This window comes from Eschscholzia californica, unplaced genomic scaffold (genome assembly GCF_041429995.1).
Source record: "Eschscholzia californica isolate CP2 unplaced genomic scaffold, dmEscCali1.0.p SCAF_1, whole genome shotgun sequence".
Lineage (NCBI taxonomy): Eukaryota > Viridiplantae > Streptophyta > Magnoliopsida > Ranunculales > Papaveraceae > Eschscholzia > Eschscholzia californica.
Window position 1 is genome coordinate 41,683,779 of NW_028238198.1, and position 18,981 is coordinate 41,702,759.

General features: G+C 37.7%; 1 protein-coding gene across 4 annotated transcripts; it reads left to right on the forward strand.

Annotated features, from left to right (window-relative positions):
- The first annotated feature begins 2,680 nt into the window (after positions 1-2,680).
- On the forward strand, positions 2,681-18,981 carry LOC147566910 (glycoside hydrolase family 2 protein). 4 transcript variants are annotated; one of them, XM_086653484.1, is made up of 19 exons: positions 2,681-2,785; positions 4,406-4,583; positions 4,858-5,017; positions 5,990-6,229; positions 8,257-8,403; positions 9,063-9,141; positions 10,172-10,355; positions 12,712-12,777; positions 13,558-13,797; positions 14,128-14,334; positions 14,454-14,757; positions 14,837-14,996; positions 15,537-15,645; positions 15,948-16,083; positions 16,187-16,242; positions 16,372-16,671; positions 16,762-16,884; positions 17,079-17,765; positions 18,492-18,981. In XM_086653484.1, the coding sequence occupies exons 3-19, from the start codon at positions 4,888-4,890 to the stop codon at positions 18,663-18,665; spliced, it is 3,342 nt and encodes a 1,113-aa protein (XP_086509610.1). In that variant the 5' UTR covers positions 2,681-2,785; positions 4,406-4,583; positions 4,858-4,887; the 3' UTR covers positions 18,666-18,981. The 4 variants fall into 4 exon arrangements, with proteins under 4 accessions (XP_086509610.1, XP_086509612.1, XP_086509609.1 ...); XM_086653486.1 differs by having other exon boundaries at positions 2,746-2,785; positions 4,406-4,746; XM_086653483.1 differs by lacking the exon at positions 2,681-2,785 and having other exon boundaries at positions 3,798-4,583.

An 18,981-nucleotide genomic window follows, 5' to 3' on the forward strand; every position in this document is an offset into this window, starting at 1 on the left:
GATAGGTATATTCAATATGGGACCTCTTAAAAGTCCACGCCCGGACGACCTCCCTGTTTTATTCACCAGTCTGGGTGGGAGGTCGCAGGATAAGACATCATTAAGTTTATTCAAGATGCTTTCAGACTTGGCCATTTTCTCCAAGAATGCAACAACACCAATCTTGTCCTGATCCCCAAAATCTAGAACCCATCGAAAGCAACCGATTATAGACCGATAGCTCTCTGCAACACCATTTACAAGTCCATCACCAAGATCATAGCGAATAGACTGAGACCCTTTTTGGACGAAACTATTAGCTGGCATCAAAATGCTTTTATTCCGAACAGATAAATTGTTGACAATATAGTCATAGTCCAAGAATCTATTCACTCTATGAAATTATCTAAGGCCAGATCGGGAGCCTTTATACTCAAATGTGATATGGCCAAGGCTTCGACCGAGTCGATTGGGGTTTTCTTAAACAGGTTCTATGCAGTGGGCTTATCAGGGGTTTTCCTCAATCTTATAATGAGTTGTGTCACCTCCCCGAAGTTCAGTGTTCTGATTAATGGGAAAAAAATATGGGTATTTTTCTTCTACTAGGGGACTGCGACAAGGATGCCCTCTAACACCATACAAGTTCATATTTGTCTCTCAGGCACTGTCGATACTTATCTCTCGGTTTGAAAGAGAGGCTCTGCTTGATGGCTATCGTGTTAACCGAAGAGCCCCTCGGGTCTCTCAACTTTTGTTTGCAGACGATCTTATTATTATGAGGGAGGCTACTTCGAAAAACATACATGCTGTTAGTATGATCATGGAGATATACACTGGTTTTTCGAGCCAAATGTGAATTTCTCCAAGTCTTCACTCTACTTCAGTTCAGGGGTTGATTCAGACATAAAAAAACAGCTTTATCAACACATTTCAGACCCCTTTGATGGAAGACTCAGAGAAATATCTAGGGGCACTGATACTCAAACCAACATCAAGAATACAGTCGCATGATTTTCTTATACATAAATTCAACTCCACACTAGTAGGGTGGAAGAGAAAACTTATCTCTCAGGCTGGTCGTACTACATTGATCAAGGCTGCTCTTAGCCCCGTATGTACCTATTTTATGGGTCTTGCTCTCCTGCCTCAAGGTACCAGTAAGCGACTAGAGAGACTGGAGAGAAACTTCAGGTGGGATCATGAGGAAGGTGAGAATAAAATGCATTTCCTCCAATGAGACTTAATTCAAAAGCCTAAAGAGCTAGGAGGGTTGGGTGTCAGGTCTCTTGGTAGAGTTAATGAGTCTCTTGTGGCTAAACTAGCCTGGAGACTACTTATCCATCCTAATGCTACTTGGTCTAGAATCATCAAAGGGGAGTATTACAGTACAGACTCCTTCTGGAACCAAATAAAAAAAGTAAAGCCACACCACTGTGGAACTCGCTTATGGAGGTAAAAGAAATCATGCAAAATCAATGTTGTTGGCAAGTTGGGGATGGCTCGTCTCTCAAAATCACTAAAGACCCATGGATCCCAAATCTTCAAGGATTCAGACCTCATTGTATTACTCAGTTACCTGCAAACATGATTTGGGTCTCAGAACTAATAAATCAGGAGAATAGAGGCTGGAAAATGGATATCATAATCAATACTTTAGCTCAGGTACTGTTCAAGCTATACAACAATACCATTATCTAATACTATAATTTTAGATAGACTTATGTGGCTTCCAACAGTCAATGGTGATTTTAAGGCAAAATCTTATGTTAAAGAGATTCCTCCCTCACACAGAAACCCTAGGGTATCCATGGACTTTTCTTGGTCAAAATTCTGGATCATGAGTTATATTGAGCCTAATGTACTTCTATTCATATGGAAATTATTGAATGATGGCTTACTTGTGTTATCAAACATAGCTAAGGGGAAAATCCATATTTTCACATTGTGTGGACTGTGTCTTCAGGAAGCAGAAACGACAAGGCATTTATTCAGTGACTGTGTGATATTCAAAGAACTGTGAAAGAAGGCTCAGGAGTTTCACATATGTAGAAAAGAAACAGATCCAGAAGAGTTAGTAAAGAAACTAATTACTCAAAGAAAAACTAATCAGGAACTTGTGGTTTACTTTACATACTTACTTTGGTTTTTTTGGAAAGAGATAAATAATAACAGATTCAATCAGACCAGACCGAGAATCAGTAATATCATCCTCCAAGCTCGAAAGAAAGTCATGCAACTGGAGATCACTCAAGAGTCAACAGATAGGAGCACAGATCTGTGGATCCAACCACCTGAAGATATGGTTAAAGTAACGTTTGATGGAGCTTACGCACAACAATAGGCTTCGGTGGGTATGGTGATTAGAAATGAACAATGTGAGGTTCTTCATCAAGATGGAGCCAAAGTAAACCCTAGGTCTGCTCTACAAAGTGAGGCAGAAGCTCTCATGTTTTCATGTAATAGAGCGGCAACTCTAGGGTTTTCTAAAGTATATATAGAAGGAGACTCGACCCTAGTTGTTAAAGCAGTGATGGACGATGGGGATAACATTCTGTGGCGGATCAGATCAACGGTCATGAAGTTCTTCAACAGCTGGCGATATTCCAATCCTGGACAGTCAACTATATCCCGAGAGAAGCTAACAGGCTTGCGCATGACGTGGCTGCCTCTTACCTATCCTCTTGATGTTGGTTTTGTGTTTACTCCGGGTTTTAACGGAGTTGTTCGTTTAGTCCTTAACTTCCTTGTACTTTCATTAGCCGTTTTGGCCTATTAATGAAGTTAACTTCCAAAAAAAAAGAAAATGGTCAGCGCTTTGGGGAAAGCTAAATAGTTTCCGGGGTGTTTTGAAAGGAATATGCAAAATTTTGAAAAGTTTCCGGGGAAACATATTTTATGGGAAATATGGTTCAAAATAAAAAAAACCCTCCACCTCACCTCACCTCCCTCCACCTCACCTCTCTCTCTCTCCACCTCACCTCTTTCTTCTCCGACTAGGTCGCCCGCCGGCGACCATGAAAAAAAAATCACTCGGTCCCTCTCTCTAGAAACTCCGGCGAAGGGTTCCCTTCGCCGGAGTTTCCAGAGAGAGAGAGTGAGTGAATTTTTTTTTTTCATGGTTGCCGGCCGGAATTTTTTTTCAGTCGGCGACCTAATCGGAGAAGGGAGAGAGAAGATGAGGTGGAAAGAGAGGGAGGTGAGGTGGGGTTTTTTTTATTTTTCCTTCTAACAACTTACAAAATAAAATTGTCAAACAATATTGACCAATTTTTGACCAAGTCTTGACACCCCGAAAACTATTTTGCTTTCCACAAAGCGCTGGCCAAAAAAATTCATGGTGGTCAATACGCGGACAACCAATTTTCTTATACGGACAACTATTTTTGGGTCCATCGCGAGTCAATTATGTTTGACTTAATTGACTTTAACTTAATAGGGGGACAACTCCAATAAGAACTCAATACTAACACAACTTAATCTGAGGACTAGTTAAAATTAGAAACCCTAGAAAAAATGAAGAGAGATAAACAAAGAGTGTCTCCTTCACCAACTTTCTCTCTATATATATATATCCGAACAAGGAAGCTTGCCGAAGCTTATCAACTTCGTTCTTCATCCTTTTCTTTTTCTCTCTCTAGAAGAAAAACCCAAAAACAAAGAATCCCTTGAAAAGCCATTAAAGTCTAAAGACCTATAAAAATAGTTCTTCCCCATCTCTTCTTTTGCATGCTTGATTGAGTCTAGGTTATACTAAAACACCAAGTCTTCTTCCTTGACTCTGTCTCCAATAAAACCAAAGCCAGAAAACCAAAGCCCTAAAAAAGATGACAGGAGAAAAAGAGAAAAAAGTGATTAAACTTCTTTGGTTTCATCTATTTGTAAGGCTTTGAAGATTCTAACATATCCTTAAATCAACATGATTAAATTTCTTTGGTTTCGTCTATTTGTAAGGCTTAGAAGATTGCACACATCCTTTTTTTCTTCAACTTTCTCTCTCTAGAAAAAAAATCACCCTCTCTCTCTAAAAAACTTCAGTTAAAATATCCATGAAAAACTTTTTCAGATTATTGGTAATTACTTCGTTATCAAATTTAGGGTGTTAGAAAAACCAATTATCAAAACCCTCAATAGATTCATCAACAATGTCTCTCTAAATTTTTTCTCTCTCTAGAAATTTGTTGGTGATGAAGAAGTAGTAGAAGATTAATGTTTAGGGTTTATGGGAAAAAAAGAGAGAAGTTAAATTAAAAGTTCTAATTCTTGAAAGACTTAAGTGAAAAATAATAAATTGTTATCCTCTTAAAAATTGTTGTACGTATAAATTTTTAATTTTCTTAGTTGTCCGCATAAAATAGTTGTCCACATAAAAGAATTGGTTGTCCACGCACTGGTTGCCAAATTCCGCCAAATTCATATATCACTATAGCTCCAGTGAAAGGAAACGAGATAGGATTTCTGCCCAAAGTTTGTTGTTCCCTGCCACTACATTTGGCAAAATGAGGCCCGAGAATACAGGTGTCCAACTCTACTAAAAAAAGAACGTTGATGCAGAGGAAACTAATAACTCTCTGCTCCACTCCGAGATTATCCAGGCGCGCTTACAGGTATGCTGTTGAAGGAATCAGACACTATCTTCCTTCATTCGTCCAAACCCTAGTTTCAGATCCAATTCCAATCTCACTCGCAGACCCAATCTTAAATTCCCATCCAAATTCAGGACATAAAACCCCTTATCCACCTTAAGATAGTAATCATCATCATAATCAAGTAATGTAAAAATTTAGTTCAATTAATCAAGACTTATTTTAACTGTGCAAACTAAATTCTCATTTACTTGATTGATGTTCATGAATTTTATTTGTCTTCTTGATCAATCAGGTCTGAAGTTTAAAATTAACATCTTTAAGTATGGCTTCTTTGGTTGGGCAAATTGTTTGTTCAATAGATCCTACTCATAAAGTGTGGGCTGATCCATCTTTCATTAAATGGAGAAAGAGAGATGCTCATGTTCCATTGCATTGCCATGATACAGTTGAAGGTGAACCCTAATCCCCCAACACTCTTCCTTTTTAGTCCCATTTTTATTGTATCTTTATTATCTCTCTTGTGCAATAGATGTGTGTTTTTAGTTGTTGTTCTCTAGTTTAACTGTTTTGGCTTCTGTTAGTGCTAGCTGGGTGGACTATTTAATCTATTTCCTTACTTGTATTGTTTCGGAGCGTATCTTAGTAAATGAATACGATCTTTCCTTTGGGGAAGGCCCCTACTTGGTACTCGGTACATGTAAGAGATTCTTCTAAAAAAACTGTCGCAATGTGATATGTGGACCAATTGACATGGGAACATGTTTCATGTTAGAGTGAAATGATGAGGAGATCGTGGTGACAATTGTAAAACAGACATGTTAGCCCTGGTCTAATGTGGCTTGTCATAGGATCTTCCCGGACCGACTCTCCTCAAAACACGTGAACGGATACTGTTTCAATGGAGAGAAGTGTTCGACACAAGGCGAATGCCCTCAGTTTCATTTCGCTTCTAAGTGAGTCCAGGGTGTGCTTTGGCCATTTTTACTGCTCAAATCACATCAAACAAATGCAAGTGCACTAAGTTATGTGCTTAGTGCACTTGAAAAGTTACAGGAAGATCTGTTTGTACTTTGTAGCATTTTTCTGTCATCGCCTTTGAGGCATCAGACATTCATTTTGGTCTTTTTGCCGCGCCTCTTTTGCGTGCTTATTTTCTTGTAAGAAAACATAATTAATTGTGACGGCATTATCTGGCTAGTTGGGATTTTGTTACTATTCAAATTTGTAGATCGTGAAGGAGTTGAAAACTTTTGCCGTCGCGCTTATTGTTAATTTTATGAACTATTCCTATAGTAAGTTACCTAGGAGCTTAATTATAGGTGAGCTATGATGCTTTATCAATTCCCACAGGTGCTTATACTCTTTCTTAGTTGCAATTTCTGTTGACCGGACCATTAAGAACTAAAGCTTTGTTATATGGGCAGGATCCCTCAAATATTGGTATGATCGCAACAAAGTAAACTTCCTGGTAGCTAATTCAGCTGTTTGGAATGATGATGCTGTTTCTGAAGCCCTAGATTGTGCCAACTTTTGGGTGAGGGGCTTGCCTTTTGTTAAGTCCTTGTCTGGCTATTGGAAGTTTTTCCTTGCCTCAAGTCCCACAAAGGTTCCTACGAACTTTCATGATAGTGATTTCAAGGATTCTTCTTGGGAAGCTTTGCCAGGTAAAATTTCCATCACAGATTATTATTTTTTTGAATATTGACTACAATGGTCATTACGAAGGCATTAATACATCGATACGATGTGGTAAGCACGATAACTGCCGAATTACTATTGGCCTAAAGCCCGACGAAATTAAATGGCCTAAAGCCTACAGAAACTACTTTCTTTATACCCAAGTCCAATATTCCTGGATTTGCACTTGCATTAGATCGAACCTGAGACCTCCGCATTGCAGAATAGATGCACTAACCAACTACCTACCAGTTGTTGGCATTTCCATCACAGAATTGACGCCATTTGAAAGCAACAAAGACAAAAATATTTATACATCCCGCTCTCTTATTTTGTTCTATAATTTCAAAGACTTTTTAAGATTTACTTTTGACTAGCATGTGAAGATAGTATTCAAGTTTCCATAGCATGCACTCAAAATCTTTCTGATGAAAGAAAAAGAGCTTTTTATAGATAAATGTCCTCACTTCTAGAAAAAAAACTTGCTTTAGTACAATATAGCAATCAAGGTAATGACTGGAATAGATACAATTCTACATTTCTACTGATGTGTATGATACGATGAAAGCCTCAAATTAAGAAAGTTGTTTTAGAACTACATAGGAGTTTAAAGTACTTTCACAGAATTGAGGTAGCTCGGTTTAGAAGAAAATATTATCTGTAATTTGATTTACAACTTGGATCCTCATCAAAAGACCAAAGTCTCTAAGTAATATGTTGGTTAGGGCTTAGACCCCTAAAACAAGAAACATTAAGAGCTTAAAATGATGCATGGCAATTCTATCTGTTGGTGAAAAAGTTGGTCTCTTTGTCATTTATATATTTGAGTAAGGCCCTAAGCCTTGGAGGTAGTTGATATATGTGGCCCTGAAAAGTGAAAACTGCACATCTAGAGGCAGCCGTTTTAGAATATTTTGTTACCTAAGTTTCACATTAAGGATGAAACAGAAGACTCTTCCTTCATCATACTCTCAGTCAAGAAAACATTGTACAACTGGAGCTATTGGGCTGTAAATACTTCTTATAAAAACTTTATCTACAGTTTGGAGGCTATATTCGCAATTTGAAACTGTTTTAACTTAGCTCTCCTGTACCACTTTGTATCATTCGTACCTTTTGGCTTTCTCAATAACATCATTTATTCACCGTTTTAAAAATAATCACATCAAGGAGAAACTGTTGAGTTCAGAGGCAAACATATGGGGCATTGACGTTTTAAAAATAACCAGCTTGTATTCGTGAAGTTAAGACTTTTGGGAATGTTTTTGTGCTTTGAAGCTATTTGGTTACTTGAACCGAATACAAATCTTTGTTGTGATGTTAAGAATGCAATCTGCACTCCCACAGTCTACTGAATCATAATCACCCTGAACTCTCTGAAGTGGATTGATTCTTGAAATATGAGAAGCTATAAGTTCATTTGTGTTCCTTTAAGAAGAACAGTAGTGATGGTTCACTCATAAATTGGGTTCTCCTCTCAATGCTGTTCTGTTTAAATATATTTTCTAAGATGTCATGTGGACATTTGTTTAATAATTTAAGCAAAACTGTTAACATATATCGTGTTACTGCCTTGAAGTCTTTTTCAGACTTTTAGTACAGAATGTAATATCTCAATTTGGAAGTTACGTGGGGGCACACACAACTAACATTATAGTTTTTAACATAAATTTTGGTAATAAAGAAATGACTCAATGAGTCAAGAAAGTGAATCAAGAGAGACAGGTTTAACAGGTTCCTTCCCTTAATCTCTCTTTTTTTGCTGGAAAATCTATATCAAATCTTCATCCTCGTGTGCATGAAATGTTGTTTGTTTAGTCTGTAGTCATATATAACTAAGCCCTAAGTTTTCAATGACCCTCAGAGATTTGGGGTTTACTCATTTTTAGGTTTGGGTACTCTTTTCCTTTATTCTCGTTTTTGCTTAAGTTCTGGTGTATCAAATTCTTATAGTTGCATGTATACTTTCTAGAAGCTACTCATGTATTTGGTTCTTTCTTTGTTATTGAAACAGTTCCTTCAAATTGGCAAATGCATGGATTTGATCGGCCAATTTACACAAATGTTACTTACCCATTTCCACTTGATCCACCAAATGTTCCTGAGGACAACCCCACTGGCTGTTACAGAAAGTACTTCAGCATCCCTAAAGAATGGGAAGGTAATGATTCATTAGTAATCGTTATGGATTATCTTCTTGTAAGTCTCTCTTTTTCCTTCCAAGTTTCTGTTCGTTGAGTCTTATGTTTTCCTTACTGACCTGGTGTGGATATCCTAAACCACTAAAAACATTAAAAGGAACAGGATGGAAACGTGGAGCCCTGAATTATTGCTTGGAAACTCATGTAAAACCTGTCGATTTTGTAAACTTCTTCTACATCATTGAATACCATTTCTGTCATCATTGGCATCTCTTCTTTATAGGCATAGTACTCCGCCAGTTGGCCGGTTGCCTCGGCAAACTGGGCTGGAATCCCTAGGTACAGTCTGTTGTGGTGGCAGGGATGAGAGGGTTGAAAGGATGGTCTGACTTATTGTTGGCGTATATGTTCTTGCTGGTGATATGTCCTATGAGAAACTGGACCTTGTAAGGCACCTTCTGTGGCTTGTCATTCTCTGGAATAATGGCAAACATCCTTTGCTTAAAAGCTAGTGTTTATTGTGTCAGATTTTCTATTGCTCTTTGTTGGTTATTTCAGTATTATGAGTCTAAGTGGAGCTAGATAAAATAAAATTCATAAACTATGCCATTCTATGTAAATTCTCTATGCTTTCAATATTTTTTTTCGTTATCCTCTTATATCAGTTCTCATTTGGCAGGTCGTCGCATCTTCTTGCACTTTGAAGCTGTTGATTCTGCCTTTTTTGTGTGGGTGAATGGCATTCTTACTGGATACAGGTCTGTAGTCTAAGTTTCGGTACCTCGGTTGTACGCTGATTATGTAACCTTTTCTTTTATAAGTATGTAACCTATTTTCATTCTCTTAATTTAACCTTTGTTGAGTAGATGAATGTTCTTAGTCAAACAAGTCCATATGTCTCCTTTTGGCATATTCATGAATAGTTTCCATTTGAAGCCACTCATCAAGGTGCAGTATCATGACTCTGCATATGGTACATTTGGAAGAGATGGGGATAGAAGAAAAGAAACTAGGGTTGGCCAGTTACTAAATTTCGTAAGTTAGATCTGGTCTTCGGAGAAAGGGGATGATTCTGAAAATGTTCATTAATCTTTTTACCATATTATGCCTTCAGCTTGTGTACTGTTTGGTTACGTGAAGCAAGTCCTGACTTTACTAGGTATTGCAGTTACATAAAGTGACGTGTACTATATGCAGCTGAGAGCAGTCTGCATCGATTGGAAATCAGCATTTATGAGTTAATCAATTGGCAGGAGTGTTTATAGCATTTTTAGTTGCTAAAGACACAAAAGTGACTTCATATTCATATGATCGTATATTGGACAAGGAACGATCTGAACTTCGTAATCATGCTTGGCACTGGGTTTGGTCAAAGCTGGTAAAAAACTCATGTCAAGTATGAACTCTGTTTCAATGCCAAAACTCTTTGTTCTTGCTTGGCAGGTTTGGCGAAAGCCGGTTGCTATGTGTTCTCTTAATGTCAACGAATATGGATATCCCTTACGGTGTACTAGACCTTAATATTTCCACAAAGTACATCTATCCAGACACTGGTGCATTGCCACATTGATTCACTAGTAGTCTATGTCATCCTTTTACATGGTGTCTGGAAAGAAGCCTTGCTTCTAGCTTCTAATGACTCTTTTGAATTTGTTGAGTTTGTATGAATAACAAATATTATCTCTTTGTTTGAAAATGTGAAGCGCATATGAATAATACGTTCTGATTTATCATATTGATATTATTCTGACGACATGATTTAATAAATTACAAATAAATTTATTGCAGTCAGGATAGTAGACTTCCTGCGGAGTTTGAAATCAGTGAGTTCTGTCATCCTTTTGGTTCTGAAAAGGAGAATGTGCTTGCTGTTCAAGTGATGCGGTGGAGTGATGGTTGTTACCTTGAAGATCAAGATCATTGGCGGATGTCTGGTATTCATAGGGATGTGCTTCTTCTTTCTAAGCCACCGGTTGGTCTCCTTCCTTTTTCTTTCAGTTAGCATATAATAATTATGTCCACCACCCTTTGGTGTAACGGTTGGACACCCCTCTTAAGACCATGAGGTCGTGGGATCGAGTCTCGGTGGAAGTTGTTGCCATCAAGATTTATCCTATGTAATGTAGGCTATAAATAATGTAATAATTTGTCGGGCTTTAGGCCTCTTTGTTGTCGGGCTTTAGGCCTCTTTCATTCTCGGTTTAAATTAGGCGGTTGTCGTGCTTATTACATCTCCATGATGCATCAATGCCTTGTAACGACTAACGTTGATCGTAGTCGAATTCTCAAAAAAAAAAAAAAAAAAAAAAAAAGCATATAATAATTATCAATAATTTCTACTGAATGAAGGAGAAAAGGTGCATGATTGCCAGGCTAGTTTTGTTGTATTAGATGGCCAAACTGAATAATCAAGTTTTTGTCTTGCAAATCTCACCTAATAAATCTTACAAATATTTAATAGTAAATAAATAAAAAGAAAAATAGAACAGCGAAAAGGAAGAAATGAAAAAAAAAAAAAGATTTCCATCTAGTATTTATCTTCGTTCTTTCACCTAAGCTCTTCCTGGATCATTATTCCTCTGAAATAAAACTTGCTGCATGCAAGGAAAATCATTCAAGATGGCTCGAGAAATAAGCCCATTAAAATTACATCTATTTCCTCTTTGATTGGAGTTACTCAACAAGAATACTATAATGTCATTTGAGAAGTAATAAATAATGTCATCTCCGTTCACAAGCATCTAATAAGAGTATAAGACGTATGCTTGGAGTGTGGGCTACTGCACTGGGGAAATTACCAACCCTCAACAACCTTAGAAGACGTGGGATGATTCTTCCAAGTAGATGCATTTGTTGCAAAAACCAAGAAGAGTCGTTTGATCACCTCTTCATTCACTGCAGAGAGACAACCAAGATCTGGTCGTTTTTCGTGAATAACGCGGGGATCCAATGGTTCGAAACTCTCTTTGTAAGATCCTGGAACAATGGAGCAGAATGGGTCAAAGGGGAACTAAAAGAGATCTTTGGAATGTTTCCAAGCGCGATAGTGGGGTCTATTTGTAAGTTTAGGAACTCTTGCACTTTCAAAGAGTGTAACCCGCCCAGCAGTATTGAAATAGAGGATGTTCTAGGACTGTTATATCATTGGTCTAGAAGTTTGCCTTGGGCCAAAAGTTTAACTTTCTTGGATTTTATTTTGAATTGGAAGGATGTTATGTTGTAGCCTGTTCTTCACAATCTCTTTCCAATTCCTTTGTATTCTTTTTCGTTCTCAATAAAGATTACTTCAAACTTTAAAAAGAAAAATAAAATAAGACGTGTGCTGTGTTTGGGTAAGTGGTATATGAAAAACATAAGGGATTACGAATTCTTGTAAACAAGAAACTTGAATCCTTTACTTGTCTTAGACTCTTAGATTAGGAAAAGAAGCCTTGGAGTATTATAAATCTTCTCCCTAGGGACTAAGGTCCTAGTGATGTGAAATTTAGAGATTGTAGACTTTTGCAGGCCAGCATGTTTACAACACCAAAACTCCCCTCATGGCCTCATGAGTTTCTGACTGCTTTAGAACCATTATCCTTAGATTTTTAGCAACTAAATCGGCCACAGGAAGTAAGGTGTCATTCATGATCTAAAACCTTTGTTTCCGTCCACCACCCTTTGGTGCAACGGTTGGACACCCCTCTTAACCCCATGAGGTCATGGGATCGAGTCTCAGTGGAAGCAGTTTGCCATCAAGATTTATCCCATGTAATTTAGGCAATATATAAAGTAAATAATATAATAATTTGTCGGGGTTTAAGCCTCTATCATGTTGTCGGGCTATAGGCCTCTTTCATTATGGTTTAAATTAGGTAGTTATCGTGCTCATCACATCTTCATGATGTATCAATGCCTTGTAACGACTAACGTAGATCGTAATCTGTTTCTCAAAAAAAATAAAAAATAAAACCTTCGTTTCCAAAAAAAAACTAATTTAGACTTGCAGTAATTTAAATTACAACTGTACATGGTTTCTATTGAAAACACAATTTATTTCCAATGTTCGACGCAGAACCAATTCCCTGGTGGTCTTGGTTAAGAGGATATGTTAATATTTTAGGCTTGGGCTCCCTGTGCAAACTTCCCAAAACCTCACATAGAGAGCTGCAGCCTAAAGTAATTGATGAATCTTTTTTCACAAAGGATAACTTGTCCTAGGAGTTTTGGCCATTTTTCCTTCTGTGTATTATTTCTTGAAATATATGGAAGGAAACCTATACAAACATACCTGTAGAAGATATTTTTGTATTACGCTATCTTTAATGGAGACATGATTGGTTCTGTAGGTATTCATTGCAGATTACTTTTTCAACTCAAGCTTGACGGAGGATTTTTCATTTGCAGATGTACAGGTAGGGTAAAATAAGTCCGAAAATGTATTTTGACAACATGTATTTCTTTGACATCAAGATTCAAGTCCAAGGTATGGTGCTATTTATCTAAGTTCATAGCTGGAGCTTTGTTGTCATTCCTCATTTCATTGGATTCATTTGAAGAATAAATTAAATGTGTTTGCGGAAAATATCCAATTAACTCATTAGTTTCTTTGTCTCTAATTTGCACTTTTCTTCCTTAAGTTTCTTCCATACATGTCTTGTTCCAATGGTGAGGACTTCTTCTAGTTATCTTAACATTCTTTTTGGCGATACTAATGTGTCAAACAAGTACACAGTAACTAAAGGCGCATCACTTTAAATGCAGAAATACCATATTCATCCCAAAGTCAGTGTCATCAAATTATGCTTTATGAGGTTACCCCGTGAGACTTTTTGCATGGTCGGCATGTTTCAAACTTAAAGTTGTTATATACCTTGATATTGACATTAGTAAGTGGTAACCCTCTAACCCACATATAAAGAACATACTGTAAATTGGAACTCTTTATGATACCAAGCAATATCTTCCCCAGATTTCAACTCGTTCTTCTAATACATTTGCCGTGTACATTACAAAGTGACCAAGGCACTTACGAGGTGTAATCATATGGTGTTGGAAATTCGAACTGGAAAAATACTGTTAATACTATTTCTTAAAGTTTGAAAATATGTAATTATTTTTGTAATTTCTTCTATTGAGTTTATTTGACCATTCAGTTTTGGAGAACATTTACAATGTATGCAAAAATTGGGCAGGTTAACGTGAAAATTGAACCCTCGAAGGACACAGACTGCGGTGACTTGCTTACCAACTTCTCCATAGACGCTGTGATTTATGACACTGGGAGATGGTATGAGTGTGACGGGAATGTCGATTTGTTATCCTCTGATGTTGCGCACTTGAAACTTCAGCAAGTCCGTGGTCCCTGTCTTGGTTTTCATGGATATGTACTTGGCGGAAAACTGGAATCACCCAAGCTTTGGTCAGCTGAACAGGTACAGCATCATACTTCATCTCTTGAAGTGGTTGGTAGATTTTAAGGAGTCTGAGCTTTTCTTACCTGATCAACTAATTATATTGATATTCTCAATCGCAGAAAATGTTTGTCTACTTTATGTGATAGCTGTGTACTCCTTTGTAATTGATTCTCTTTGTTAGTGATTGATACTTATTTATAATAAATTTATTGATGTTTCTTGTGAGGTTTTCTGGGATTTTAATCCAATGAAGTGCCCCTAACTTTTTGTGAACTTCATTATCTTTTCTCCAGCTTACAATTGATTCTCTTTCTTCTAATTGTTTGTGTGTTTTGTGTCCATGAACAGCCAAACCTTTACACTCTTGTTATCATCCTCAAAGATGCATCTGGACACCAAGTAGACTGCGAATCTTGCCAAGTAGGCATACGAGAAATATCAAAAGCAACAAAACAGCTATTGGTTAATGGGCGTCCAGTAACCATACGGGGTGTCAACAGACATGAACATCATCCACGTCTAGGAAAGACGACTATTGAGTCGTGTATCGTTAAGGTGATCATTCAAGCCTGTTACTTTTGAAACAAATATTCTTTGTTTAAGCAACAAATGTTTGTGGTTTTCTGAAATAGTTCTGCGTTACCTCGTCTTGAGATTATGTTCTTTGCTCGTAGGATTTGATTGTAATGAAGCAACACAATATTAATGCTGTGAGAAACAGCCATTATCCCCAACATCCACGATGGTATGAATTGTGTGATTTATTTGGGTTCTATATGATAGACGAAGCCAATATTGAGACGCATGGTTTTGATTATTCTGGACATCTAAAGCATCCTGCATTAGAACCAACATGGGCTTCTGCTATGATGGACCGTGTAATAGGAATGGTAGAGAGAGATAAAAATCATGCATGCATTATAGCTTGGTCATTGGGAAACGAGGCTGGTTATGGACCTAATCATGCTGCTTCAGCTGGTAAACTTCTTGTTTATGACTTTCTTCAGCAATGCTCATATGCTATTTTGTTGTTACTTACAAGTTTTTTTAACTTCAGGTTGGATTCGAGGAAGGGATCCTTCGAGGTTTGTGCACTATGAAGGAGGTCGATCAAGAACTTCATCGACTGATATAATTTGTCCTATGTATATGCGTGTCTGGGACATAGTTAAGATTGCCAAGGATCCAACTGAAACTAGACCGCTAATTTTGTGCGAGTATGTCTTATTTGTACCTTCATCTTGCCATGCACAAACACTTTCTAAGTCTCTTTCTTCTTCGTGTAACGTTTTAGTGTATTTCTATATAGTGATAGTTTTAACTCAACTTCATACATTCTTTTTCTATTTTCATGTTGACATTGAAGTACTCGTAAATAGGTTGTATTGCATATTTGCATCCAATTTTGTTGAGTTTCTGCACATCCAACTCAATACCAATTGACAATGAGTAGAACCTAGATATTATATTATTGATAATGGGAGATCCTTTTGTCCATGTGGGGTCCTCACGTGCCCCTCCACGTGCGGCATTCTTTCAGCCTAACACGGCTCTTTTTGTTAGGTGAGGTGGAGCATGTGTGGCCGTTGGGCCTATCATGTGCGCTACACCATGTTACCAACCCAAAACCAATTGGCTACCAGTGGAGAGACCCTCGATGTTACATTCTTGATTATGAGAGATATGCTTGTTTATGTGGGCCTGTTCTCGTCATATTTCTTTTTGTACTGATGGTTATAACTTGCAATTTTTTGCAGGTATTCTCATGCAATGGGGAATAGCAACGGAAATATTCATAAATATTGGGAAGCAATTGATAGTACATTTGGTCTTCAAGGAGGCTTTATCTGGGATTGGGTTGATCAGGTGTATAAAACATCTCAGTTCCTTTAGTGTACATGATGCGAAAGATTTTCTATTGCTTGGCTAGAGATTAGCTCCCCCAGTGAGCAGTTTCTATGCACGAGCCAAAATTTTTCTCTAGTATGAGGTGCAAAAAACACGTTCGAATGTCATTGCATCTTTTAAACTATTGGTCGCATTTATGTTTATTAGATGTACAATTTTTAAATCTTGTTAGGGAAAAATATAGGTTACTAGGTTCGCTTCGTTTCAGAGCTAAATCGTTATGTATATTAAGTAATTAACCTTGGAATTTTTTTTTGTAGGGACTACTGAAGGAAGGTTCAGATGGTATTAAACACTGGGCATATGGGGGTGACTTTGGGGACACCCCCAATGATTTGAATTTCTGTTTAAATGGTCTTACTTGGCCAGATAGAACTCCTCATCCCGCAATCAATGGTAACTACTACATAATTGTACTTTCATATTTGAAATAGAATTAGACTTCTTCGATAAGTTTGTCTCGTGTTACTCACTCTGTCAGTATTTTCCTTTCTTTCAGAAGTTAAATATGTTCATCAGCCAATAAAGGTCTTATCCGATGATAGCGAACTCAAGGTCGGTACCGTTTCTTCCTTTTAATTTCCTTTTTTTTTTCTTCTGAGTGATCTCGAGGTAGTTCCTTTTACTACATTGGTTAGCGAATTTAAACATACAGAGGTGTATAACTACTTTAATGCTTAACAGATTAAAAACGACAACTTTTTCGACACGACAAAAGGGTTGGAGTTTAGCTGGATACTTCATGGTGATGGATGCATTCTCGGTTCAGGGTTACTATCTCTTCCAGTCATAGAACCACAAAATAGTTTCGAAATAGAATTTGAATCTTCTCCTTGGTGTCCTTTGTGGTCGTCATCATCTGCAACAGAAGTGTTTCTAACAATCACAACAAAAGTTTTGAATTCCACTCGCTGGACTGACTCGGGTCATATTCTGGCTTCCACACAAGTCCAGTTGCCTGCGAAAAGACTGTCTGCACCTCATGTATGCACTTTTTTCAAATCTGAACAACGTCTAATTTATTTTATTTCTGGATATCATGTAATAAGAACTAAGCAAAAGTTTGCTTTCCAGGAAATTAAACCAACAGAGAGTGCTATTGTTGGCGAATGTCTTGGTGATACTATCGTGGTCTGTAAGCAGGGTGCTTGGGAGATAAAATTGAATGCACAAACGGGAACTATTGAGAGTTGGAAGGTAGTCTCGACTTTTACACCCCCCCCCCCCCCCCCCCCCCCCCCCCATTAGGGACAGTGGTTGACTTGTCCTTCAAAAGAAAAGACCAAATATAGCCTTTCTTGTGTTTGCCCCCTTTCTTGCACTGTATTGGCATCTTTCATACATAGTGGATTTTTATTTATTTGTTTCTAAGTATTTCGTGGAAATGTCAGGTTGAAGGAGTTCCATTGATGGGTAAAGGAATATTCCCTTGCTTTTATAGAGCAATTACAGACAACGACAAAGGTGGAGAAGAAAATAGCTATGCCTCCAAGTGGAAGGCCGCCCTTCTTGATAAACTCTCATTTCACACTGAGAGCTGCTCCATACAGAATAAGACAGCTCATACTGTAACAATTTCTGTTGTTTACATTGGTACACCAAGAGATGAACCGAACACTATCTCCGGTCAAGGATCTAACGTTCTTTTCAAAGTTTACATGATATATACAATACATGGTTCAGGAGATGTGATTGTAGAATGTAATGTACACCCAAGCGCCGATCTCCCACCTTTGCCACGAATTGGAGTTGAATTTCAGGTGGAAAAATCTCTAGACCGGATCAAGTGGTATGGAAGAGGACCATTTGAATGTTATCCAGATAGAAAAGTGGCTGCCCATGTTGGGGAATATGAGCAGAATGTGGGTGATATGCATGTGCCTTACATTTTTCCTGTAGAATCTGGTGGAAGAGCAGATGTTAGATGGATGGCACTTCAAAACAAGGATGGTTTTGGCATTTTCGCTTCCACCTACGGGACTTCTCCTCCTATGCAACTAAATGCTAGTTATTACAGCACTACGGAGCTTGACAGAGCCACACATAACGAAGAGCTTGTCAAAGGAGAAACTATAGAAGTAAGCTCTTCTTTCCTTTTCTATTAAAAATTCAAAACACAAAAACAATAACAGAAACAGCTTAGTCATGAAATGTATAGGGATCTTGTGGGTCCCATGATATACTGAGGTATGCCCCTGTCTAGGAATTGAAGTCATTGGTTGAGCAAAGATTTCTTCTGGTGAGCTTTGGGCATATGATTTCAAATTCAACCAATCTAGGTCTTGGACATGATTGCCCTGAACATGCTTGACGTTTGTTTTATTGTCGAATTCAGATATGAAATTGGAAACGAGATTTGAATTTACTTAGAGTCACATTTTAGATGGCTTGCTTTTCTTGATATGGATTTCTGACTTGTCTAGATGTCTGAGAGAAGATGATTTTAGGTCCATTTGAATCAGACATAGAACAAGTATGGAGAAAGAGACCATTTTCTGAAATAACTATTGTGCTCCTGGTTGAAACAAGCCAGATCCAAGTGAGTCAGATTCAGATAAGTTTGACTCTTCAGACGATAGGAAAAAAACACAGTACCTTAGAGTTGGGTTTTGGGTCCAAGTCTTGGGAATGCTTGTCTAGTCCTGGCACTATGCTAGCCCTAGGTTGAAACACACATTAGCTAGCATTTGATTGATACCCATAAGCAATGGCCAAATATCCGTTCTCTGCTCAGGATCAATCAACTACTCGCCATTGTTCTTATATCCCTGATGGTTTTGTTAACTGTATTTTCTGTATTACAGGTGCATCTTGACCACAAACACATGGGTATTGGGGGAGATAATAGTTGGACCCCGTGTGTACACGATGAGTATCTGATTCGTCCAATTCCGTACTCATTCGCCCTCAGATTGTTCCCCTTTACTCCATCAACAAGCTCTTGCTATGATATCTACAAATCTCAGCTTCCAAATTGAATAGCCTTCATCTTCAGATAACACAAGGTTACTTCTTTATTATCATGTATGTTTTTGTTTCTAATATTTAACTCTCGAGCAATCACCTTATTATGTCCAAACAATGATGGCCTTCGAACCTGATTACAATTGGATTGTGTTTGATAGCTTGCCTTCATTTTCGGGGAAATAGGCAGTGTTAAAGATGATAGGTTAGTTTTTGGTGGTTTGGTTACAATTTAATATCCATTTTAGTATTGGCCCATTAACTTAAAATAGTGATGGCAAGTGTCTCAAACATTTCCGTGAAATACATTTCTTTGTTTTCTGTACAAAA

What these genes read in the sequence shown, in the direction of transcription:
- LOC147566910 (XM_086653484.1), top strand. Translation starts at nt 4,888, where the DNA reads ATGGCTTCTTTGGTTGGGCAAATTGTTTGTTCAATAGATCCTACTCAT. An exon ending in TTCTTCTTTCTAAGCCACCG is followed by an intron (nt 10,356 to 12,711) that starts GTTGGTCTCCTT and finishes TTGGTTCTGTAG; the next exon opens with GTATTCATTGCAGATTACTT. An exon ending in AGCTTTGGTCAGCTGAACAG is followed by an intron (nt 13,798 to 14,127) that starts GTACAGCATCAT and finishes GTCCATGAACAG; the next exon opens with CCAAACCTTTACACTCTTGT.